The sequence below is a fragment of the Balaenoptera acutorostrata genome, chromosome 8 (assembly GCF_949987535.1).
Source record: "Balaenoptera acutorostrata chromosome 8, mBalAcu1.1, whole genome shotgun sequence".
NCBI lineage: Eukaryota > Metazoa > Chordata > Mammalia > Artiodactyla > Balaenopteridae > Balaenoptera > Balaenoptera acutorostrata.
The window spans coordinates 80,969,044-80,996,437 of NC_080071.1; the positions used below are offsets into that span (position 1 = coordinate 80,969,044).

Sequence of the window (27,394 nt, forward strand, 5' to 3'; positions counted from 1 at the left end):
ACACCCTGTCATTAAAGAAATTCCAATTGTGTAAAATCAGAAAGGGAAACCCTTCAGCTTTCCATGTTACACCTGACCTACTATCACTCAAGTATGGTGAAAGTATCCTGAGAATGATGTTCATGATAGTTTTCATTTGTATCTTAATTGCATCATGTAAAAGTGGAAAACAGAGAGATTAAGAGCATAAGGCTTGTAATTCTACAGGACAGATGGAGACAAAATTAAATGTAGGAAGAGCATATTTGCAAGTCTTAAAGGAAAATTATAACCCAAGACGCATGGGGAAAAATATTTATGTGGAGTTTTTAATCCATATTAGAATTCAGTTGTAACTTGACCATAAATTTAAACAGATACCATCTTCTGAAACATACATTCTAATAAATGTATCAACAGTATCATAGTCAGTTGGTTACTTGAACTTATTAGTAACATGTCATTTTTCTATCAACAGAAATCTATAGTGGTTTGCCCCAATTACATATCTGAAACATTGTCCTATGAAAACAAAATTAAATAAAACTGAAGATAAAAATACTCTAAAGTTAAAATAAAGCAAACTATAATCCTTGGCAGATCAATCAGGTAAAAAATATTGGTGAAAGTTGGAAGCACAGGATAACTGACATGAATCTTCAGCACAAAGCACATCTTTTGAAAACATGAAATGATGACTCTTTGGAGGACAACAGTTAAGAATGATCCAAGAATCATCAGGTTTGAAAAATATTGCTTAATCACTTTCCAAAATGCAGCTGCAAGAACTAAAGATCTTATTAGAAAATATTAAGGTAATCATATTTATTGCATCTTTAGAATGCATTTTGAAACAGAAAATTAACAGTGCATCCCAGCTTCACCAAAATATATATTTAAGAGAGGGGGAACCTAAGATATTTAGAAACAAAGTGTAGACTGTATGTGCTTTTCAGAGGGGCTGAATTAAATACAACCAGCTGCCAACTTTGTGCTCTGACACACCTGAATTAGTATGTGTATATTAAATTCATTTATTTTTGTCTACAATAAATGAAATAAAAACACTGCCCTATACAATCCACTATTAGCAGTGAGTACAACAGCAAAAAATTATTGTACAATTTATACATACTAAAATATTTTCTTTCTCTAGAGATAATGCAGAACAAAACCTAATCATTGTAAGAATTTGCGACATCTCAAATTACAGTAGGGAAAAATCAAACCAGGGTGTATACTGAGGCCAAAACAAAGGTTCCTGGTCATTAGGCTATTAGATTAGTAAGTGCAGGTGGTAGAATAAAGCATGCTCAAATTTTATGCTTGGGTCTCTGTATATTTATCAAACCTTTAAATTAAACAAGACGAGCTAAAGAAATGCCTTAAGCAGAGCGAGATAATTGGGAATTGTGTCATTTCTTTTACCATTTTTGTTACCCAACTTATACAATGTGCAAAGTGCTAAGCAACACTACAAAAACACATTTACGTGAACACTGAAGACCTGGGGAAATGAAATCCAACAATTTTATTTTAATGAGCTGTATTTTCTAAATTTTGTTTTATTTTTTCCTGTTTTCATACAGTATTGAAAACAAAACGCGGCACATTCACATTTTCCCGAGGAACTGTAAAGATGATCTCTACAGGGATAAACGTTGTAAAGCCTGAAGCTCAATCAATTGATGTTGAAAACTCTCAAAGGGAGTAAAGGCTTGATCTGAATGGTCTAGAACATGTACTGTAATTTAATAGAAGAGATGGTCGTCTTAATATTTAATGATTTAAAAGAACTTCCCAGTCCATGCGAAGAGTACAGTCCAATAATAAATCAAGTTTCTGAATGCATTTTATGCTACATATGTGTATACTTTGCGATCCTCAGGTGTTCGTGCCAAATATTCTCTCTCAATAAGTCCTTCGATACGTTTTTTAATAACAACTGGACTTGGTAAGAATCGAGCCTTCAACTGCTGAGTTACCTAAAAGAGAAGGTTAAAAAAAAAAAACAGCACTAATTCCTACCAGAAAATTAAAAAACAAAAACAAAAAACAATTCCATATAAACACATAAAAATTCTTATCTTTGAGTAGAACTGATATGTCATTTTAAGACTCAGCTCAAACTTTTCTAATTTGATTATGAACATTAAAAATACAGAAAATTAAAAAGGATTCTATTTGAAAATGTAATGTATGGCTAGAACATACCTCCTCACATCAGAATGTGAATGCTAAAGTGGATTAGTAGACGAATTAGTTGAAATATACTAGTATGAATTTATACCACCATATAGTTGAACCCATTTTGAAGCTACAATCTAATGACTTCTGGGTTACTCTCCCAATTCACAGAATTTGGGTAGCATAATGTGTTTAAAAGCACCAACTCGGGACTCAGACTTGCCTGGATTCAAATCCCAGCTCTCCGACTTACTAGCTCTGGGCCCTTGGGAAAGTTACTTAACCTCATGAAGTTGTTGTGTATATTAAATGAGTTAAAAGATGTGATGCTTTAGAATAATGCCCAGTCCATAGTTAAGTGCTACTGTTGGTATTCTTTTCTCCAACAGCTGTCAGGATTCTAGGTATTGTGACATCGGTAATAATAAAACAGTAATGACAGCAGTAGCCGAAATCTGAGTATGCACTATGTATCAGTCAGTTTTGTTTATATTTATTAATGCTCTTAACCCTGCCAAGTAGGCTGTCTCGTTTTACAAATGAGGAAAATAAGCCAGAGAGGAAAAATGGTATGAACAAGTAGTAAACAGAGCCAGAAGAGATGAGAATCTACATCCTCCTGCCCCTGAGGCCCGTGCTTTTCTCACTAATCCACTTAGTGATCTTGCAGATCACTCATCTAGCCATAAGCCAGCTTTTCTTTAACTCGTGTTGGATCAGTTCATTTTGAAGGCCACAATGATTAACTCTTCAAAATCAGCACTTCACTCCCCAACTAAAATCCATCACTCTTCTAATATTATCACTCCAGTATCAACAAATTTGTTCTCAACCCACCTGAGACCCTGAATCAATCCTCTGGCCCTTTCTTCTAAGCTATCAATAACTACTTCTTCTGATCTCACCTCCTTCCTTCATAAAAGATCACCTGAGCTGCACCCCCAACAGTACCTTCAACTCCCTGACTCCTTTGGTTCTGTTCCATAAGCACCCATTCTACATTTACTACATCACCCCAAATCCACTGCTCGGTTCTTTACTGAGTGAAGTTGTCGTTTTCACTCCTTTTGTGCAGACCTGGGGTCCACAGGCAAATACAGCCCGCTGCCTGTTGCAATCCCTCCTGGAACACAGCACACTCACTTGTTATCTACGGACGCTTTCATGCTGCAACTGGCCATTTAAAAAAAGGTTGCCAATCACTGGTTTAGACTGATAACACAAATTTACAGCATTCAAGGTCAGCAAGTTCTCAAGCACCATAACCTCACATCCTGTTTTACATAAGAAAAGAGGCCATTTCAGTTTGAAACTCCTCAAACTCCCACCACCTTACATTTATCCATTTATCCATGTTTCATTCGAACCAGCCCTGCACCCAGCCCTGGGTTCTCAGGAAAGGCATTTGGTAGCATCCCTGTTAACACATCTACCACCTACCTGTGTTCTCTAAACAACCCTCTCGCCTTTCTTTTTCTAGACTTTAGTACATCAATTAACCCCTCATCTCATTTTTCTTCCCTTTTGTTTTTAAGCATCTCTTCCTAACCTTAGAATATAAATATAACGCAATGTCTTCCCATCTAGAAAAACAGTATCCAGAAGCCCTCAACTCAACACTTAACCCTCTAGTATTGCTCTCTGTGCCCTTCCCACGAGCCAACACCTCAAAGGAGAAACCACTCACTTGGTGGTTTCACCTCCATTTACTTCTCAAGGCACTGCCATCAAATGTCTATTCTTACCAGTCCAATGAAAATAGGAAAACTAACCAGTCACCTAACTGTCAACATGTCTTAAAGGTTTACTTGTTTTGGTTTTTTAATGGTTTTTTAAATTACTGACTGACCACTCACCTATAATTCTCTTCCTCTGCCATGTGATACGAAGTCAACTTATAAACAATGCTATTAGCTGACGTGCGGAACACCGCAGCACACAGCCCCTCCCTTTTCCATTGAAGAAACCAGCCTATGTGCAGCTGAGCCAGCTACGGGCCTAAGAGGCATCCTCCACTCCGCCCTCTCAGTTCCCACGATCAGTCAATACATGCCGTCAGCTTCACTTCCCGTGTGTCTTCATTCAGCTATCTTCAACGAATACTTTATTCAGCCCTAATCACCTCGTTCCTCACTATTTCAATGGCTTCACAATGGTCTTCCCCTCCTTAGTTTCCTAATTTTTAGTATATATGTACTCAATAAATAAGCTATTAATTTCTACAAGTATAGGTAGTTTGTTTTACATCAAAGTATTAAATAGCAGTGAAAAGTTTTTTCTTTATTCTTCATGTGACAGTATTCTACCATTATCTTCATTACAAACATATTAGTTCTTAAAGTGTGCACATATTTTGATGCATTGCTATGTTTAACTATCAAGCAAGTACCATGCTTTTAATAATGTGTTATTTGACTATGGTTTTCTAATTTTAAGATTGTATTTTAAATTAGCTGAATACAGTACTTTCCTAAATTTAAATTGTTAAAGTAATTTTGTCTTTTCTACATTAATCCAGTCTGGAAGTGTCCTCACCTCTGCTACTAACACATTGTGCTGCATCTTCTTCCTAGATTTCATTATCCGCACTATAGCAGCTTCTATCTCATGTTTTCTGTCGTCATCTACTTTCTGCCTTGTTTCTTTCCTTTCTGGGTCAGATTCACCTTGTTTGGCAGCAACTAAAAGACAAATAAAGACACTTACCATGTGATTATGATGTAAATTTCAAAGGTAATGAAAAATGTTTATAAGCAAACTTAATATAATTTACTATTATCAAGAGAGAAATCAATGTCAACCTCTGAATATACACCACACATATACTTATTAATTAAACATTCAAAAAGTGCCTAATTCAATGTTTACTTTAATAAATATTTAAATAATTAACAGGCAGTAATATAAAAATTCTTCAATTCTAAATTATTCTTTTTAAATATTAGGAGTTTAATTTTACAGAGATAATAAAACAAATTTTATTTTTATAGAATTCAATGATTCCTTTCCTAGAATTGAAAAAGAGTAGCTGGATATATTTAGCAGTAAAATTATCAGTAAATAATTTCATTGCTTGTGACTTCCAGAGGTTAACTAGTATTTTACCACCATGACTCCAAGTTAAACCTCACCAAAAGCATCTCAAACAGGAGAAATGTGGGAACTTTAAGAGGAGGAAAGAACATGTATTGCCAAGATTGTTAGCTAAATAAAAAATTTAAAGTACCACTAGAACGTCACTTAACCAAACTCCATAACAATTCTTTTGTACCTCTCATCAATTATTCAACAATTTCTTGTCATGTATCTTAGTAATTTTTAAATGTCATAATCTCAATATCACTAATGCAAACTATATTCCACTCTTTAGAAGTCTTACTCTGTTATTCCCTATAGTCTTCAAGGCAACTGCTAAAGAATTAAGTATAAAAGTCCCTTTCTCTTATAACCTTGCTCTAATTGAAGCAGCAGAGAAAGAGTCTTTTTGTTTATTTGGTCATCAACAGGAGATAGATGTGAAGTTTCTGGAGGGAGAAATTGTAAAATTACAAAGAACCATATGCAACATTGCTGACTTAGCAGACTGTACAATTTAGAAGATCATTTTGGTGTGCATATTCATTCAGCTGTTTCTAATTAGAATCCCTTGGTTAAGAATTCTGCTTTCAGTGTCTTCTCCCAAGTTAATCAATACCTTAATAAAAAAGAGTAAAATTAGAATAAAATGCTCAACTAAAGAAGAAAAATGCTTTTCTTCAAAAATTCAATGTCATAAGGGGAAAAAAAAAAGATAGAGGCACTGAATTAGATTGAATAGAACTAAAGAAACATTAAAATCAATGTAATGTGGGACCCTTGACTGAATCCTGGATCCAAAAACTAAGATATGAAGGGCATTTTTTTTTTTTAATGATTTTTTTTTTTTTTAATTTATTTTTGGCTGTGTTGGGTCTTCGTTGCTGTGCGCGGGCTTCCCCCCTGGTTGTGGCGAGCAGGGGCTACTCTTTGTTGCAGTGCGCAGGCCTCTCATTGCAGTGGCCTCTCTCCTTGTGGAGCACGGGCTCTAGGCACGTGGGCTCCAGCAGCTGCGGCATGCGGGCTCAGTAGTTGTGGCTCACGAGCCCAGTCGCTCTGGGGCATGTGGGATCCTCCCGGACCAGGGATTGAACCCGTGTCCCCTGCATTGGCAGGCGGACTCTCAACCACTGCGCCACCGGGGAAGCCCTGAAAGGCATTTTTGAGACAACTGTGGACATGTAAATATGGGTGATATATAGATGTTTGGAATTATTAATTTTCTGGGGTGTGATATAGTATTACAATTATGTGGTAAAATCTTAATTCTGAGATAGGTATATGCTCAAGTATTTAAGTGGGAAGTGTTATAATGTTTACAAATTAAGTTAAAATGCTGTAGGAAAGGAGGCGGAGTCAAGATGATGGTGTGGGAAGATGCGGAGTTAGCGTCTCCCCACAACTAGGGCGCCTGCCGGCTGCTGGTGGGGGACACTCTGATGTCCAAGGAGACGGGAGGAACTGCAAAGTGAACCGGTAGGACACAGGGGGGCTGAGGCGGGAGGAGAAGTAGAGGCCAGACAGGATCAGCACCCCTGAGGCCGGGTAGATCAGGAGACACAGGCGGGAGAGACTCACCAGTAAGAGCAGGAAAGGAGCCTGCTGAGCTCCCAGGCCAGTCCCCTGTCCTCCAAAGTCCCCTCCAGGCCACGTAGGTCCTTGGGGGCATAGGAGGGAGGCCCAGGAGATCAGGAGGGGCCCTCCCAGACCAGAGGTGCAGGAGAGGAGAGGAGGGCATTTGCCCCACCACTCAAGCCCAGGAAGCCTGCTGGCCTCCTAGGTGAGGTCCCCTGCCCTCTGAGACCAGGGGTGGGGGGCATGCCTGTGCCCCTTCTGTTCCTTGAGCCTAAGCTCCACCCGCCACAGCCCCCAGGGCCTTTTCCAGCCCTGTGGGTCCTGAGCATAGGCCCTGCCCACCACCCAAACCTCCCCCTTGCTTAAGCACCCCCTCCACAGCCAAGGTCCCTCCCCCCTTTTTCTTTTCTCTCCTCTTTTTTTACTTTTGTGGTACTGATCTGATGTACCTTCTGGTTGTTGATTCATCTATATTTTTATATTCTTCCTAACATATCTGTTAGTTTCCTTACCTAATTTTATTTTTTACTTTGTTTTTTTTTTTTTTTTTTTTTTGCTGCCCCAGGCGGCTTGCAGAATCTTGGTTCATGAGCCTGGGGTTGGGTGGAAGCTCCTGCGGTAGGAACTCTGAGTCCAAACCACTGGACTAACAGAGAACCTCAGACCCCAGGGAATATTCCATCAGAGTGAGGACTCACAGAGGTCCTCAGCTCAGCACGAAGACCCAGCTCTACCCAATAAGCCTACAAACTCCAGTGCTGGAAGCCTGAGGCCAAACAACCAGTAAGATAGGAACACAATCCCACTCATTTAAAAAAAAAAAAAAAAAAGAGACGGCAAAAAACATGTCACAGATGAAGGAGCAAGGTAAAAACCTACAAGGCCAAATAAATGAAGAGGAAATAGGCAATCTACCTGAAAAAGAATTCATAATAATGATAGTAAAGATGATCCAGAATCTCAGAAATAGAATGGAGGTACGGATTGAGAACATCAAGAAATGTTTAACAAAGGTCTAGAAGAACTAAAGAACAAACAGAGATGAACAACATAATAACTGAAATGAAAATTACACTAGAAGGAAACAATAACAGAATAACTGAGGCAGAAGAACAAGTAAGTGAGCTGGAAGTCAAAATGGTAGAAATACCTGCCGAGGAGCAGAATAAAGAAAAAAGAATGAAAAGAATTGAAGACAATCTCAGAGACCTCTGGGACAACACTAAACACACCAACATTCAAATTAGAGGGGTCCCAGAAGAAGAAGAGAAAAAGAAAGGGTCTGAGAAAACATTTGAAGAGATTATAATTGAAAACTTCCCTAACATGGGAAAGGAAATAGTCACCCAAGTCCAGGAAGCACAGAGTCCCAAACAGGATAAACCCTAGGAAAAACACACCAAGACACATATTAATCAAAGTAACAAAAATTAAATTCAAAGAAAAAATATTAAAAGCAGCAAGGGAAAAACAAGAAATAACATACGAAGGAATCCCCATAAGGTTATCAGCTGATTTTTTCAGTGGAAACTCTGCAGGCCAGAAGGGAGTGGCAGGATATACTTAAAGTGATGAAAGAGAAAAACCTACAACCAAGATTACTCTACCCAGCAAGGATGTCATTAAGATTCGATGGACAAGTCAAAAGCTTTTCAGACAAGCAAAAGCTAAGAGAATTCAGCACCACCAAACCAGCTTTACAACAAATGCTAAAGAAACTTCTCTAAGGGGGAAACACAAGAGAAGAAAAAGACCCACAAAAACAAACCCAAAACAATTAAGAAAATGGTCATAGGAACATACATATTGATTATTACCTTCAACGTGAATGGATTAAATGCCCCAACCAAAAGACACAGACTTGCTGAATGGATACAAAAACAAGACCCATATATATGCTGTCTAGAAGAGACCCATTTCAGACCTAGGGACACATACAGACTGAAACTGAACGGATGGAAAAAGATATTCCATGCAAATGGAAAGAAAGCTGAAGTAGCAATACTCATATCAGATAAAACAGACTTCAAAATAAAGACTGTTACAAGAGATAAGGAGGGACACTACATAATGATCAAAGGATCAATCCAAGAAGAAGATACAACAATTATAAATGTTTAGGCACCCAACACAGTAGCACCTCAATACATAAGGCAAATGCTAACAACCATGAAAGGAGAAATTGACAGACACACAATAATAGTAGGGGACTTTAACACCTCACTTACACCAATGGACAGATCATCCAGAGAATAAATAAGGAAACACAACCTTTAAATGACACAACAGACCAGATAGATCTAATTGATATTTATAGAACATTCCACCCAAAAGTGGCAAAATACACTTCCTTCTCAAGTGCACATGGAACATTCTCCAGGATAGATCACATCTTGGGTCACAAATCAAGCCTTGAAAAACTTAAGAATATTGAAATTGTATCAAACATCCTTTCTGACCACAATGCTATGAGACTGGAAATCAATTACAGGAAAAAAACTGTAAAAAACACAAATACATGAAGGCTAAACAGTGCACAACTAAATAACCAAGAGATTGCTGAAGAAATCAAAGAGGAGATCAAAAAATACCTAAAACAAGTGACAATGAAAACACGACGACCCCAAAACCTATGGGATGCAGCAAAAGCAGTTCTAAGAGGGAAGTTTACAGCAATACAATCTCACCTCAAGAAACAAGAAAAATCTCAAACAATCTAACCCTACACTTAAAACAACTAGAGAAAGAACAAAGAAAACCCAAAATCAGTAGAAGGAAAGAAATCATAAAGATCAAAGCAGAAATAAATGAAATACAAACAAAGAAAACAATAGCAAAGATCAATAAAACTAAAAGCTGGTTCGTTGAGAAATTAAACAAAACTGATAAACCCTTAGCCAAACTCATCAAGAAAAAAAGGGAGGACACAAATCAACAAAATTAGAAATGAAAAAGGAGAAATCACAACTGACACTGCAGAAATACAAAGAATTATAAGAAACTACTACAAACAACTATATGCCAATAAAATGGACAACCATGAAGAAACGGACAAATTCTTGGAAAGGTACAATTTTCCAAGACTGAACCAGGAAGAATTAGAAAATATAAACAGACCTATCACAAGTAATGAAATTGAAACCATAATTAAAAATCTTCCAACAAACAAAAGTCCAGGACCAGATGGCTTCACAGGCGAATTCTATCAAACATTCAGAGAAGAGCTAACACCCATCCATCTCAAGCTCTTCCAAAAAACTGCATAGGGAGAAACACTCCCAAATTTATTCTAAGAAGCCACCATCATCCTGATACCAAAACCAGAAAAAGACATCACAAGAAAAGAAAATTATAGACCAATATCACTGATGAACACAGATGCAAAAAACCTCAACAAAATACTAGCAAACAGAATCGAAAAGCACATTAAAAGGACCATACACCATGATCAAGTGGGAATCATCCCAGGGATGCAATGATTCTTCAATATATGCTATCAATCAATGTGATACACCACATTAACAAATTAAGGAATAAGAACCATATGATCATCTCAATAGATGCAGAAAAAGCTTGTGACAAAATTCAACACTAATTTATGATAAAAACTCTCCAGAAAATGAGCATAGAGGGTACCTACCTCAACATAATCAAGGCCATATATGACAAACCCACAGCAAGCACCATACTCAATGGTGAAAAACTGAAAGCATTTCCACTAACATCAGGGACAAGACAAGGATGTTCACTCTCGCCACTATTACTCAACATAGTTTTGGAAGTCCTAGCCATAGCAATCAGAGAAGAAGAAGAAATAAAAGGAATACAAATTGGAAAAGAAGAAGTAAAACTGTCAGTGTTTGCCGATGACATGATATTATACATAGAAAATCCTAAAGATGCCACCAGAAAACTACTAGAACTAATCAATGAATTTGGTAAGGTTGCAGGACACAAAATTAATGCACAGAAATCTCTGGCATTCCTAAACACCAACAATGAAAAATCAGAAAGAGAAATTAAGGAAACACTCCCATTTACCACTGCAACAAAAAGAATAAAATACCTAGGAATAAACCTGCCTAAGGAGGCAAAAGACTTGTACTCAGAAAACTATTATACACTGATGAAAGAAATCAAAGATGACATAAGCAGATGGAGAAATATACCATGTTCTTGGGTTGGAAGAATCAATACTGTGAAAAATGACTATACTACCCAAAGCAATCTACAGATGCAATGCAATCCTTAGCAAACTACCAATGGCATTCTTCACAGAATTAGAACAAAAAATTTTACAATTCGTATGGAAACACAAAAGACCCCGAATAGCTAAAGCATCTTGAGAAAGAAAAACGGAGTTGGAGGAATCAGGCTCCCCGACTTCGAACTACACCACAAAGCTACGGTAATCAAGACAGTACGGTAGTGGCACAAAAACAGAAATATAGATCAATGGTATGGGACAGAATGCCCAGAGATAAACCCACGCCCGTATGGTCAACTAATTTACGACAAAGGAGGCAAGAACATACAATGGAGAAAAGACAGCCTCTTCAGTAAGTGGTGCTAGGAAAACTGGACAGCTACATGTAAACGAATGAAATTAGAACACTCCCTAACACCATACACAAAAATAAACTCCAAATGGGTTAAAGACTTAAATGTAAGACCAGACACTATAAAACTCTTAGGGGAAAACATAGGAAAAACACTCTGACATAAACCACAGCAAGATCTTTTTTGACCTACCTTCTAGAATAAGGGAAATAAAAGCAAAAATAAACAAATGGGACTTAATTAAACTTAAAAGCTTTTGCACAGCAAAGGAAACCATAAACAAGACAAAAAGACAACCCTCAGAATGGGAGAAAATATTTGCAAATGAAACAACAAAGGATTAATCTCCAAAATATACAAACAGCTCATGGAGCTCAATATCAAAAAAACAAACAATCCAGTTAAAAAATGGGTGGAAGACCTGAACAGACATTTCACAAAGGAAGACATACAGATGGCCAAGAGGCACATGCAAAGATGCTCAACATCACTAATTATTAGAGAAATGCAAATCAAAGCTACAATGAGGTATCACCTCATGCTGGTCAGAATGGCCATTATCAAAAAATCTAGAAACAATAAATGCTGGAAAGGGTGTGGTGAAAAGGGAACTCTCCTGCACTGTTGGTGGGAATGTAAACTGATACAGCCACTATGGAAAACAGTATGGAGGTTCCTTAAAAAACTAAAACTAGAATTACCATATGACCCAGCAATCCCACTACTGGGCATATACCCTGAGAAAACCATAATTCAAAAAGAGACATGTACCACAATGTTCACTGCAGCACTATTTACAATAGTCAGGACATGGAACCAACCTAAGTGCCCAGTGACAGATGAATGGATAAAGAAGATGTGGCACTTATATACAATGGAATATTACTCAGCCATAAAAAGAAAACTGGAGTTATTTGTAGTGAGGTGGATGGACCTAGAGTCTGTCACACAGAGTGAAGTAAATCAGAAAAACAAATATCATATATTAACGCATATATGTGGAACCTAAAAAAAAAAAAAAGGTACTGACGATGAAGCTAGTTGCAGGGCAGGAATAAAGAGGTAGACATAGAAAATGGACTTGAGAACATGGGGTGGGAGGGCAAAGCTGGGGCGAAGTGAGAGTAGCATCGACATACATACACTACCGAATGTGAAATAGTTGGCTGATGGGAAGCAGCTGCATAGCACAGGGATATCGGCTTGGTGCTCTGCGATGACCTAGAGACGCGGGATAGAGAGGATGGCAGGGAGGCTCAAAAGGGAGGGGATATGGGGACATGGCTAATTCACTTTCTTATGCAACAGAAACTAACATAGTATTGTGAAGCAATTATACTCCAATAAAGAGCTATTTAAAAAAACGCCGTGGGAAATATATACATATATGAAGGGAGGAGAGGGAGAGCGCGAGGGTGGAAATAAGGGTGCTTGAGCAAATGTGGCAAAATTTTAACGATTATCTACTAGAGCGTTTTTCACTTTTCCTGCAGATGTGAAAATAAATAAAATGGTGGAGGGAAAAAAACAACTTTTTAACAATCCACTTGGTTCATCTAAATTTGGTCACCTAAATTAATATACTCCAAGATAAATGGGAAGATTATGGTGATACATACTGAATTATGATGTTTTTAAAAATGTGAGGGCAGGAGCTCACTCCCAGAGCCTAGCACAATACTCTCTGCATTTAAGAAGAGCATAACAAGGGTATCTGCTGGGTAAGTGGGTACCTAAGTAGATGTATTAGGAGGAAAGGGACAAAGAAGGTGAGTGCTGGGGGTGGGGAAGGCTGTCAACTATGGAAATCACTGTAAAATACACCGAATCTAATTCTTTTCAAAGGTTGTGTTATTTGAGTAAATGCTTTTCAGTTTTTGCTTGAATGTCTATTACAGACCATGGTAAAAAGCAGCATAAGTAGGTAAGATCAGCCTCTCTGAATATTTGATTACGAGCCTGAGTACTTTCTCAAAAAGGCAAACGTGTATTTTGACAACTTTAAAAAAACTATGTGGTCACAATACTTATCACCAGAGAGAAAATTTTAACTTCTACAAAATATCAGTAAGAGCCAAGATAATCTAAGCACCATTTCAAAATGAAAAGCATTTTTCTTTACAGAATTTTACAGCTGAAAAGAACTTTAAAAGGTCATCTAGTCCAATTCTTCATCATGTATAACTATATTCCTATTTTAATCAGATCTAAAATACTATACACACACACTTAACACCAAAAATTAACAATCTATGAAGATTATTTTTTTGATAATCATAATAATATCTGACAATATTTGCAGGGCATGATAGAATCTTGCATTACAAAGACACTTAATTATTTAGGATAAAGCAGGGTAGGGCTAAGTATTTCAGATATGTATCACCCACCATATATCCTCCAAATCTGAGATTCAAGTAAGTCCTGATACCCAAAAACCCATCTCTGTCCAAAACTATAAAGTCGTATGTCTTGTACTGGGAGAAGAAGAAATTTTATTCCACGACCCTCCTTAGCACAGTTCTGTTTTATTTTTAATATACATCTGTGTCCCAAAGATATGGATCAATTTTGGAGATGAAGATAAGATACAATGATAAGGTTGGCAATGATGGGACAAAGTAGTCAAGACTGTAAAGAGAGACCACCCTGCTTTGAAAAGAATATCCAATTAGGGTCAAAAAGAAAAACAAAAGTGTATATAAAAAGTTCCTGAATCAATATATTCCGGCAATCAATTGTATATTTAACATTAAAATAATTTTTAAAAGGCTTTATCTTTTATTAATACATAATATAAAACCATTTTCAAATCAGAAAATTGTAGTCATTTAAAAAGTTTACCTTACTGTACAGACATATTAGCTGTAATGGATAAACTACCACTGGGAAGCTTATCTAATACTAGTTTTGAAACCAGGTAGCAAGCTACATTAGAGTTTTAAAAATCAGCAAAGGTGAAGTGCCTTTTTTCCTCCTTAAATGCATCGAAAGTATACACCTTACATTGCTAAATATACAATCGGCAGGACGTTTACCATCAACCTAAAAAAAAGCTGTGCCAAAATCTGTTCACCAACAGGGTCACCACTGTTTTTAAGTTAGAGAGAGAATATGGGTTTTTAAAATTTTGAAACTTAGAAAGTATTTATCAAATATAAATAGTTGCATTTAAAGATTAAATTTTAAATAGGTAACCCCCAATTCTGAGAAATTTATAAATGTCTTAAAATAGACATCAATGACTATTAGTTAACTCAACCAGTTAAAAAAAATTATTTTATAAGTACTAATATGTTCATAAAATTATATTTCACTTGTCGAAAACCATATGGAAATAAATACTTGTTCACATTATGAATGACTTTTTAAAATGCTTACTGTACTTGGATTCAACTGCATTTTGACAGGAACACATATCAATAAAAGTGCTTTATTTCTTAAGCCTATATGTCATGCAGCACCAGAAAAGCATTACTTTTTAAAAAATAGAAATCCAACAATTAAGAATATTTTTAGAAAAAAGAAATATATATAATTTTTTTAGAGAGAAAAATATAATTCCAGATACCTGTTTGAATCTTGACTCTGTGTAGTTTGGATGTGAACTGATCATTAACTGTAAATATGTGACCATTTTCTATTTCCTTGGACTTGGGTTCCTTTGTGAGAACCCGCTGTGTTGGTTTACCACAGGCGAGGGACTGCAGGGCTCTAACAAGTTCTCTTTCAGGGATATCTGTCTCTTGTTGGATTTCCTGAAATTTCATCAGATTAACATAATTACACTTTTTGAAAGATTAATTAGTAAGTAAAATTGACCAAGCAGTAATTAGAGAGGAAATTCCATTAAAGAAATAATTTACAACAAAGAACTTCCTGACTATTATGACACTAAAATCTCACTTATTTGAACAAATTAGAGAAAAAGTTGGTTCAAATTACAAAATACTGAAAAGACATGTATTTTTTGTTTCAGAGATATAAAGCGTAGTCTAAGAATGTCATCCAGCAGAGATTATTAAGGGACCTGCTTTAATATTTAGGTAAAAAACAAAGTGTTAATCAACATATGATTGTTAATTTTAGAAATACTCTACAATCTTCCTCTCAAGTTTATCCATACTACACTCTTTTGCTTAGCAACTTCTTTCCTAGAAATAAGCAAAGTAAGCCTGACCTAAGGTCTTCTATCATGCTATCAAAACTTACAATCCAAGTTGACCATTTTTACTGCCTGTATAACCAAATTAAAAAAATTTTTTTTAAATACTTGGTAATTAATACTAAATATGAAAAGCAATATGAAATATGTTTTGAAGTGCAGGTGATAATTTTTGCTACATATTATGGCATGAATAAAATGTAATACTGAAAAAAAAAGCAGTTCAGGAAAGAGTGACTCTGTAACTTTTAAATTCATTATACTCCTTTTATGGCAGTAAGAGAACTGCACATGAATACGATTTAGTCCCTTCACATCTGCAGGTACTGCACGGCGCAGCAGAGCTTCCTGTTAGGATGTAGCGTTTTGCTTCACTGTATAAAGCTGTTTTTTTCTCAAAAGGAGCTCAGGAAGAGTGGGCATAAAGATGGTGTTATTCAGAGTATGTAACTGATCTGGAGAGAGTTGTTCTCCCTTTCACAAGTCTCTGAGGAACAGTTCAGGCTTTTCTAAAGGACTGTCAGGTAAGTGAGACTGAAAGAAATGTGACCGATAGTGATGATGATGCATATTCCCTTGCTTCAAATGATCTCAGTATGTCTACATACTTCAGACATAGAAATGTTAATCCCAGCAAATTAAATAGGTGCTATTAATAATTAGAATGTTAACTGTAATTATTATATACATGCTAAAAGTGACTTATTTACATGTATTGTTGTTTAACCATAGTCAAAGAGCCGGAAATACCTTCTTAGGTGGTATTTTAACAACTACAGATCATTCCTAGAGGTAGCTACAGATCTTCTTCAAATTACAATGGGGTTATGTCCTAATAAACTCATAGTACTGAATAAGCTGAAAATGCATTTAATGCGCTTAACATACTGAACATCCTAGCTGAGCCTAGCCTACCTTAAACATGCTCAGAACACGTACGTACCTTAGCCTATAGTTGGGCAAAATCATCTAACACAAAGTCTATTTTATAATAGTGTTGAATATCTCATGTAATTATTGAATATTGTACTGAAAGTAAAAAGCAGAATGGTTGTGTGGGTACAGAATGGTGATAAGTGTATCAGTTGTTTACTCCTGTGATCACCTAGCTGAGAGCTGCAGCTTGCTGATCCCAGCCTGGGAAAAGATCAAAATTCAAAGTACAGCCTCAACCGAATGCGTATTGCTTTGTGCCATTAAAGTTGAAAAATCTTAAGTCAAACCACCATAAGTCAGGAACTGTCTGTACTGCAATTCAATGTTCATCCTTCTATGCCATTTTTGTAAATACATTTACATATATATATGTATATATACACACACACACGAATACAAATACACATATACATGTATGTACATTAACATACTTACCTATACACTAGTATTAGTGTTACATATAAACAGGATCACACCATATGAATTCTTCCATTAATTTCTTGGTGATTTTCCATGTTTGCGTAACGACGTTAAAGCTACAGGGAATTCCATAGTACTGCTCTATCACAATATGGAGATTGAAATTGTATCCAATTTTGTGATGGAGCATGCATTCCTGCCTGAGTACAAGAGCTAGGTTTCTGAAGCACATTTCTAGAAATGTACTTGTTTCCTCAGAGTTATAAAGATTTTTATATTTCATAGACAGTGACAAACTGCCTTTCAAGTTTCTTAACTATTTAACTTCATAGGAGTTATAAGTATTCATTCTCTCTACCTTCAAACACAGAACATTTTTCTTCTGCCCATCTATTGGGCTAAAAATGTTATCTCATTATTTTAATTTGTACTTCTATAACCAGTAGAAGAAAAAACCCATCTTTTTATGTTTACAAGATATCTGTAACTCTTCTTCTGTGCTTTATCTATTCATATTCCTTCCACGTTTTTCTATTCAACTGTTTTTGTATTGATTTACTGGTGCTCTTTACGTATTACAGTTTTCAATACTCTTACTTGATGTAAATAATTTCTCCTGGACTCTTTATCTTCTCTTTTAACTTGTTTCATCATTTACATGTTTTACTACTTTTTTTTACATGGTTAAATCTGTCAGTCTTTTTCTTTGTGGTTTATGTAACAGGCTTGAAAAAAGGCCTTACTTATATCACGCTTATCAAAATATTGTTTTTTTCTATTACATTTATAGATTTGTGCTTACATCTACCTGGAATTTGATTTTGATTTTACATTTGATATGACATATGGAACTAAGTTCGCCAAAGTACTCTCCTTCCATTCCCACAAATGAAGTAGCAGTTATTTTAATTTAGTTTATTAGAAATGTTAAACATATTGCATCCCAAACACCTCTCTATATACTAATCTGTTTCTGGACTCCCTATTTTGTTCAAATGACCTATTTGTCTACACATGTTAAAAACAATTTTAACTTTGAGGTATTTCTGGGTACTAAGACATACTCCTTTCCCTCTTACTGGGCCTTCCCATCTCCCAAATCCCTGCCCCTCATTGCCTATTCTTGTGCATTTTCTTGCCCAGATGAATTTTGGGATCAGCTTGTCAAGTTTCACAGAAAAGAAATCTTCTGCAGATTTGGATCGAGATTTCACTGAATTTATAGGTGACTTAAAAAAAAAACCTCCCTTATAACACATAACTTTCCCTTTCAGGTACATCTACCCTTCCATATTCTTTTCTTTTATTGCCTTTTTTGTGTAAGTCTTCTACTTTTTGTGTTAGAATGATTCCTAGAAAGATTATGATTCTTATTAAACCATCCTTTTCCTCATGTCATTTTCAGATTAATTCTGATGTAGAGAAAAGCTGACTTACAGTAAGTATGACTTATAGAAAAACTTTTCAACCAAACTCTCCTCAAAGAATAATTTCTCAGTTGATTATTATAGCTGACGATCATACTGTCTACAAACTTTGTCAACTCCTGATATTTATAAATTTCATTCCTTTTTCTTTTCTAGTGTGTTAATTAGGACCTGAAGAACAAGGCTGGATAGTAGTAGTAAAGGCAGGTATCCTAAATTGTTCCTAACCTTAATGGGAAGGTGTCTAACATTTTACTACTAATTACTGTTTGCTTAGGTCTCTCATTTAAAGCTTAGGTCTCTCATTAGATACACCCATATGCCATTAGGCATTTCATTCTATCCTTAGGTGGCTAAGAGTACCCCATCTGGAAATAAGAAGTGGGGACTGACTTTTCTCACGTGCTTTTTGCACATTTGTGGAAATCACTGATTTTCTCCTTTAAATGATGTCTGGTAATATAGCAGGTGATCAGTTAATTTTATTATTATTATAAAATCTCAGTAGCTGTTAACAAATTCCTTCTTTGTATTCCAGGAATAAACCCTGTTTGGACAGAGTGGATTATTATTTCAATAGACTGCTGAATATAACTTGCTAATGATAGTTTACTTAAGATTTGTGTATTTATTTTGAATAAACTATAGCCTCCCTTTCTTTTTTGTATTTTCCTTGTTCAGTTTTAGTAATAAGGTTATGCCAGCCTCAGATATTTCCCAAGAACAATTTGTGTATTTTGCTTCCTGAGTTCAAAATTCCCTGTATAGCTTTCAATTTTAATTTGCTAATTGTGTTATTCAAATCTTCTATATCCCTCTTTTTTATCGTATAGTCAAATCAGTACATTTGTGAGGGATTTCTGTAACTGTGGAATTGTCTATTTCTCCTTGTACTTCCAACCATTTTCCTTCATATACTGTTATGCCACATTAATGACATAAGTTCTCGATGAAATATCAATTACCACTGTTGTTTAATGGTTTTCTATTCAAATTCTGTCTGACATTTCATTTTGCTACTGTCTACAATTAGCTTTTATATTTCAGACTCATTTTCAGAAATTTTTGAAAAGTATAATAAAGAACATTCAGAAAAATATGTATTAATATCCATACCTCTTTCAAAAATTAAATGCTATTACTAAAAATCCAAGGTACAGATTACCATTATATGTATTTCCGTATTTTAGCTGTTCTAAATCACAATACGGACTTCATTCCAAAAACTATATAAAAAGAGGAAAAAGCCTGAGCAGCCTGACTATGGATTAAATGTGACACTACAATAAATGCCACCTTTTGTAGGCAGTTTCCAAGATGGCCCGCAATGATCCTGGTATGTTTTAACCTTGTGTGGTTCCCCTCACTGCATCAGGGCTGACTTGAGTGACCAACAAAATAAGGAAGTGATGATACGTGACTTCCAAGGCTGGGTCATAAAGGCACTGCAGGTTCTGCCTGGGTCTCTTGGATTTCTTGCTCTAGGGAAAGTTAGCCACCAGGAGGCAAGGACAATCAAACAGCCATGTTTGGTAAAGCCCATGTGGAGAGAAACTAAGACCTCTTACCAACAGCCAAAACAAACTTGCCAGCCATGTGGAAGAAGGCACATACCAAGAGCATTTTCCAGCCCTAGACAAACATTAGATGACTGAAGCCCCAACTGACATCTTAATGTAACCTCACGAAAGATTCCAAGCCAGAACGACCCAGCAAGCCCCTCCTGAATCCCTAACCCACAGAAACCACGAAAGATAATAAACTGTTAGTGGTTGTTTTAAAACATGAATTTGAGACCTGTTATGTAGCATTAAATAATGAATACACCATCTTACTGAACTTATAAAGAAAGAATATTCAAAGATAAGAGATCAGCTTCCTTTAATAATTATTATAGTTAAATACTTTTAACAGTCTCCTCTAATTTGTGGAGATTTCTGTAAAAGAGCTGTCTAATAAAACGTATGCGGCAGACTGACTATAAGCACATAGTGTGAGTAAAGACAAAAAACTTCGTGTGCCTTTTCACTATTCCCCAGTTGGAGATGCAAGCAGCCAGAAGGTTTTGGAGCCACAGGAATGGCATTTTACATATGCCACTCATGCTCAGGCTTCTGGTTTGTGACTTAGCTAAAATTTAAACTATTACAGGTATTTTTCTACTTAATTTTACCTTCTACCTAAATCACTACTCATTAGCCTCACTGATCGCAAGCTGACTGGGACGAGAAAAGTAAGCTTGAACCACTAAAATGACTAGCAATTGCAATAATGGCTTAAGAAAATGAATTTATGTTTTTGTTTATCCCATTATTTTTGCCAGCTCTTTATTAAGTAGGACTCTGAAAACCAACTCCAGCATTTATCAAGTAGCTTATTTTGTATAAAATATATTATCCATGAGAACAGCAGATTAAAACATCCAAGCTGTTGAAGATAATTCAATTCCACCTGTCTGAAAAGGCTTACAATGTTTGGGTAAGGTACTCAATACTTACTTAATCAATATTCTTACAACTCAATCACATTTAACTTGTGCTTGAAAATTAAAGTTATTCCCTAGGTAAAACACGCCTGGAAATTTGTAAGAGCAAAACCTCTTGGCTTAGCCACTGACCTAAAACACATTTCAAAATATTTCCTTGAGGTATATCACATAAAAACAGTCATCTCTTAACTATATCATCATCACAAAAAGGGAATATGGAGATGAGTATTAAAATAGGCCTAGAATTTAATCTTGCTCTTCATTTCAAACTTAAACTTATTTCTTCCTATATTCATTCACCTATGTCTGAAAATTGATTTTCAGTTAAGTATAAATATGGCTATAATTCTACAGCTTTTTAAAATATTCATTCTTTATCTTTAATTTAAACTTATTAAAAATCACATGATCTTCATTTCAACTCCAACCTACTCATCAAAGGTATGGGAAAAGACTAACTGAATTTAATTCAATCAAATCATGACTTAATGGGAGAAATAAAAAGTATATTATAGTATATATAGTTACTCTAAGAAAAAAAAAGAAAGTTGACACTATCAAGATAGTGTAAAATTAGCATAAGGATAGACATAGAACTTAATGAAATAGATCAGAGTGTGCAGAAATAGACCCACATACATATGGTCAACTCTTTTTTTTTTTTTTTTTAAATAAAGGGCTCAAAGTAATTCAAAGGGAAAAGACTAGTGTTTTTGACAAATGATGCTGAAATGAACAACTGAATACCTATGTGTGGGGAGGAAATAATTCTTAATCCTTACCTCTAACCATACAAAAAAAATTAACTTGAAATTGATCATAGGCCTAAATGTAAAAGCTAAAACTATAAATCACTTAGAAGAAAATCTTTGCAAACTTGGGATAGCCAATAATTTCTTAGATAGGATATCAAAAGCATGAACCATAAACGTAAAAAACTGGCCACTGGACTTCGTCAATATTAAAAAGTTCTGCTCTTCAGAATACAACATTAAGAAAATGAAAAGGCAAGAGACAGACAGTGAGAAAATATTCACAGAACATAGATCTGATGAAGGATTTGTATCTAGAATTTATAAAGAACTTTTAAAAAAACTGATAAAGATATGAACAAAGAATTCACCAAACAAGACATATAAGTGGCATATGAACAAATAAAAAATGCTCAATGTCATTATTAGTCAAGGAAAGGAATTAAATCCACAATGTATAGGTACAATTACACACCAGCTAAAATGGCCAAAATTTAAAAGACTGACAATACTAAATTTTGGAGAGGATGTGGGGCAACTAGAACTCTCCTACACTGCTGGCAGGAATGTAAAATGGTAAAAATCACTTCGGGATGCAGTTTGGCAACTTCTTTAAAAAGTTAAACATAGAGCTCTATTCACTACAGTCTAAATCTGAGAACAACCCAAATGCCGGGTGAGAATCAGAAACAATACAATTGGTTAAAATTCACATAACCAGCCCATACCTCAAACGTGTATTTTTCTCTATTATTGAAGAGCATTAATATGGTCATCTGGAAAGTGGAGACTTGCAATATATGCTTCCGCGTATTAGAGCCAGTTACTTGTGCCCCTCCAACACCAACTTCAGATCCATCCTCCTGTTTAATTTTTTAAATATAAAAATAGAAACAAGATATAATTATCTCCTAGTAACTTCAACAGTATATTTGAAAAATAAGTTCTGTAATGCCCAACCTCTCCTTAACAAAATGATATAAACTCATTCCTATATAAAAAGGAAATGTTATTTTAAAAGTGTACATGTAAATATGTGTGTATACATACACACACAGTCTTTATTTAGGACTGTCCCATTTTTTTCCATTATGAACATTTTAATGTATCTGAGCAAGTAATGAGTAATTCCTTATATTTATAACTAAAATTATGTTAACAGTACACAATGGGATAATAATGGACTTATAACATGCTACTGCCATTATACTACTACCCTAAAGTAGTATTAGGTTTCTTTCTGTGTGGACTGATCATGGTAAGAGTCCAAATAATAGCATAGGATGGGGAGAAAAAAACCTCTGCCATCCTTAAAGCCTATTCCTGCTCTATGATTTAGAAGTACAAAGTAGAAATTCAGTCCTCAATAATTAACATATGAATTATGTTTTTAAAACCTACTGATCTGTTTAATAAAACCTCAAAAGATAACATGATTATTTAGGAACAAAAACCTCTCCTTTAAAACAGAAAGAAAGCAATAATTAAAAGCTGAGTTCTTGGGCTTCCCTGGTGGCGCAGTGGTTAAGAATCCGCCTGCTAATGCAGCGGACACGGGTTCAAGCCCTGGTCCGGGAAGATCCCACATGCCATGGAGCAACTAAGCTCGTGCACCACCACTACTGAGCTTGCGCTCTAGAGCCTGTGAGCCACAGCTGCTGAGCCCGCGTGCCACAACTACTGAAGCCCATGTGCCTAGGGCCTGTGCTCTGCAACAAGAGAAGCCACCGCAATGAGAAGCCCATGCACTGCAACGAAGAGTAGCCCCCACTCGCCACAACTAGAGAAAAGCCCTCGCGCAGCAACAAAGACCCAGCGCAGCCAAAAATAAATTAAAAAAAAAAAAAAAAAAAGCTGAGTTCTTTAGTATGTATCCTTGACCTTCCCACTTACAGTTAAATATATAATAGTATCAAACATTATTCAACTAACTGAACTCTAAGGACTATTTCCCACTTCAATTAAATATAAAAATTAGAACATGTATATAGGCATCTTCAACAATATTAAAAAAAAAAAACTTTGGTGTTACAGTGACAAGTAAGATATTAATTAAAATATTTAATGAAACTGTTATTTGCTGCCAAGATGACAACTTAGGTATTTTTAATGTTTTTTTAGAAGCTTTTTATTATTTTGCCATATTAAGCCAAATGACCCTGATTTGATTTATGCCAAGCAATGAAAGTAAATTATTACTCTAAACCTCACAATTTTACATATAAAAAAGCAATTACTTCTTTAAATGAAGGCACTTCTCTAGTGTATTGTTAATTTTTAAATAATCACTTTAGCAATATTTTGTACATTTCACAAATCTTAAGTGTTAGCCTTCCCGGTTTCAATTTACTGGAAATAAGGATTATAGGAGACTGAGAATTTTGAAAAGGGACTCATGGCTTTGTATGCCCTCAAATCCATTATTTTATGCAATATTATCTCAAATCTAATCTTATAAATAAAACATGTAATTATTTATTCCATAAGGAAGGCTACTGGTATAGTCTTCATATTGTCAAATGAAGTTAGCAAGTAAGGGAACAGAAATAAATCAAAGCCGAAGTTTCCCTCTTTTTCATATTTGAAACAGGTAAGGAAATAAAAGAAATAAATAATTTATCCAAGTCAACAAAAATCACAAATCAGTTCTGTAGACTAATTTTAAGTTACTTAATAAAAATACCTTCAAACTATTAATATTTACCTTTTTAACTGGTCCATAAAAGGTGGCATTGAGATCTGCAGAACCCATATGATGTTGGAGTGTGAGCTGTCGACCACTGTGTTTGGCTAAGTAAAACCTTCAGCAAATCAAACCAGGTTTTTGAGAATCATGTAATTTACATATTTGAAATTATAAACTACCAACCCTTAACAAACATATATGTAAGGGAGACTTCAAAAGCTAAACAAAACCTTAGGAATCAAGTTCAGTTCCAATTTTTTTTTTACAGAAAAGAAACCCTAAATAAGGGGCGGGGGTGGCTGGGTGGGAAACAGACCTAAGAAACTTAGCTCGCTAGTAAGTGATGAAGGTAGCACACTACATACTTCCTACCAGGACATTTATTTGCCCCTGGCTGCTGCTCAGCCACCGCTGTTTATACGACCACCTTTCTCCATAGTTAACCCAATAAGCAAGTCACCCCAAGCTAGTGTCAAACATCAACAATACAAAATATACTCCTAACCATGCACTAATGCTGAAGAAAGCACACTGATATTCCTCTGAAAAGTTTATGCAATTCATCCTTACATATTAAATGCATAAAGGATAACATGAGATTAAAAAAATAGAGTATATTCCTCTTCAATTGGGGACACTACCGAATGCTCAAATTTATCTCAATTCTGGATAATTTGTACTTACAAATACAAAGTTCGATCTACATTTACCTTCTGAATATCTCAAAAGCATGTCTTGGTGCTGGTGGGATGTTGCACTTTGGTGTGGCTGACTGAGTGGGCCAATAACCTGTTGTGAGCACCCGAACTGTGAGATCAACACCACCTAAAGATACCTGTGGAAAAGAGAAGAAAACGTTCCCCCCTAATTAGCTAGGATGTGTTATCTGTTCCATACAGACACTGTGTTAGAGCCATCAAAGTAGTTACCTCCATATCCAACATCCAGCAAATAAAACACATCTTCTTAAAAGTTACACTCATCCAATGTTTTCCTAATTTTAACTATCCTGGCACATTTATAATTATTGCTTAAGATGCTGACTTTACAATACTGATCAAAGTTCCTAGCATATGAACAAAGTCTTACTGGTGTCATTGAAAAGTACAGAGTTTTTGGCCCTCAAGATGTTTTTCAGATAAAATGTCAAGGGGCCATATCAGTATCATTTTAGGGAAAATTCTAGAATATTATTCTAGAATTTTCATCTCAGCTTTTAAACATTTTTACCATCTTAACACAGAAACAACACATTTCTAATATCCCAGTCACATTTCAACTATATTGACCAAAACTTCCACGTTTTCACATGTAGCTCACATTCTAACAACCTCTGCATAGGACACTAGATCCAGTTCTACACAGCAGGTGCTCTATAAGCATTTGCATAATGTTTGACTACCTCTACAAAATATATGCTAGCATTACCATCACAATTAGATTTTTTTAAAAAAATAAATTACAATTTTAAGAAAACAAAAATAAAATACATCAACAGAAATTCTAAAGGGGGGAATATTATCTTTATTATTAACATTCACAGCTTGTTTTAAACCATTATTCCATTTTTATGTAACCTGGATGATTTCGTGATAGAAATTCTTTAAAGAGAAAAACGAATTTATAAATATCAAGAAGTATTCCACACTCAGATTTCTTCATAAATATCTAATAAATGATTTACTCTATTTTAAAGAAACTGAATCTAGAAATCTTACATGACACATAGGAGAGATGATCACTGCAGAGACTCTTAGATGATGAATGGAGAAGGGCTGAGAACTGTTTGTACACTTGTAATTGGGAAGGGGGTCACAACTTGGTTCAATCCACCCAAGACAATGAAGTCTTTCATCTCTTTTCCCGTATCTCCACACGTCTTGCTCCCTAACCGTCAAGGCTTTCCTCAAAATGTCGTTTTTTAAAGGAGGCCTTCCTCGACCACTCTTCTTTGCTACAAATTTCCTCTATATCTCCTATCACCAGCTAAGGTGCTATGTAATTACTTATCTTGTTGATCATCTGTCTCCCAGATTGGAAAGTAAGCTCCATCATGGCAGGGATTTTTGTGTATCCTCTGCTGTATAACCAGTGCCTAGAACAACGCTTGGCACAGAAACAATGAGTTATTTGCTAAATTAAAAAAAGAAAAAGAGGGCTTCCCTGGTGGCGCAGTGGTTAAGAATCCGCCTGCCAATGCAGGGGACACGGGTTCGAGCCCTGGCCCGGGAAGATCCCACATGCTGTGGAGCAACTAAGCCCGTGCGCCACAACTACTGAGCCTGCGCTCTAGAGCCCGCGTGCCTAGAGCCTGTGCTCCGCAAGAGGAGAAGCCACCGCAATGAGAAGCCCACGCACCGCAAAACCAGAGTAGCCCCCCGCTCAGCGCAACTAGAGAAAGCCCGAGCACAGCAAGGAAGACCCAATGCAGCCAAAAATAAATAAATAAATAAATTTATTAAAAAGAAAAAAAGGAAAAAGAAAAAGAAAGAACCTCAAGGAACTATTACTCCAATGGTTTGGACCTTTTCTTTCTAAATCTCTTAGTATTATTTTTAAGCCACTCAGCTTATTTTCCAAGACAGCACATGACAGGGACAAGTACACAGAAACAGAGGTACCAGAAAAGTCTGTCTGGATATGATATGATTTGCTGATATAAATAAACAGAAATATGATAGCAAGGTGGTTTTCCTGTTCCTATCCCCATTAAAAAAGTACAACACAGGAAAAAATGCACAAACACTTAAATTTCCCTCAGCATAATAAATACAACTTGCCTAAATAAAATATACCACAAGTATTTAGAATTTTAAGAAAAGTACTTGTTAATGACTTCTAAAAGTAAACAGAAGAGTCATTCTCTTGGCATATTTAAACAGGCCAAGAACCTTTAAGAAAGTTACAGAGAATTATCTGAGGATTGATGATGTTTTAAAAGGGTTCCAAGAGTTCAGAAAGTTCAAGATTTGTTTTGATTCCTCTGTCACTTTTCATCAAATCTTTCTAATGAAGATTAAGGCTTAGGGGACGTGAAGCTTAAGATGCTTAGTTTAAACAATTACAAAATAGCCAATAATTGCATGCAAATAATGGCCTTACAAAGTGAAAGCTGCAAACAGATGAGCAGATATATAACTTTGA

General features: G+C 35.7%; 1 protein-coding gene across 2 annotated transcripts in view; it reads right to left on the reverse strand.

Annotated features, from left to right (window-relative positions):
* Window positions 1-1,484: 1,484 nt before the first annotated feature.
* CUL3 (cullin 3) overlaps window positions 1,485-27,394 on the reverse strand; it is a 97,316-nt gene continuing 71,406 nt past the window's right edge. For both annotated transcript variants that reach the window (XM_057551242.1, XM_057551241.1), the window contains 6 exons: window positions 24,961-25,085; window positions 24,269-24,365; window positions 22,293-22,427; window positions 14,948-15,134; window positions 4,702-4,847; window positions 1,485-1,964 (listed from right to left, as the gene is read on the reverse strand). In XM_057551242.1, coding sequence (XP_057407225.1) covers window positions 1,833-1,964; window positions 4,702-4,847; window positions 14,948-15,134; window positions 22,293-22,427; window positions 24,269-24,365; window positions 24,961-25,085 — 822 coding nt within the window. In that variant the 3' untranslated portion in view covers window positions 1,485-1,832. The remainder of the gene's footprint in view (window positions 1,965-4,701; window positions 4,848-14,947; window positions 15,135-22,292; window positions 22,428-24,268; window positions 24,366-24,960; window positions 25,086-27,394) is intronic.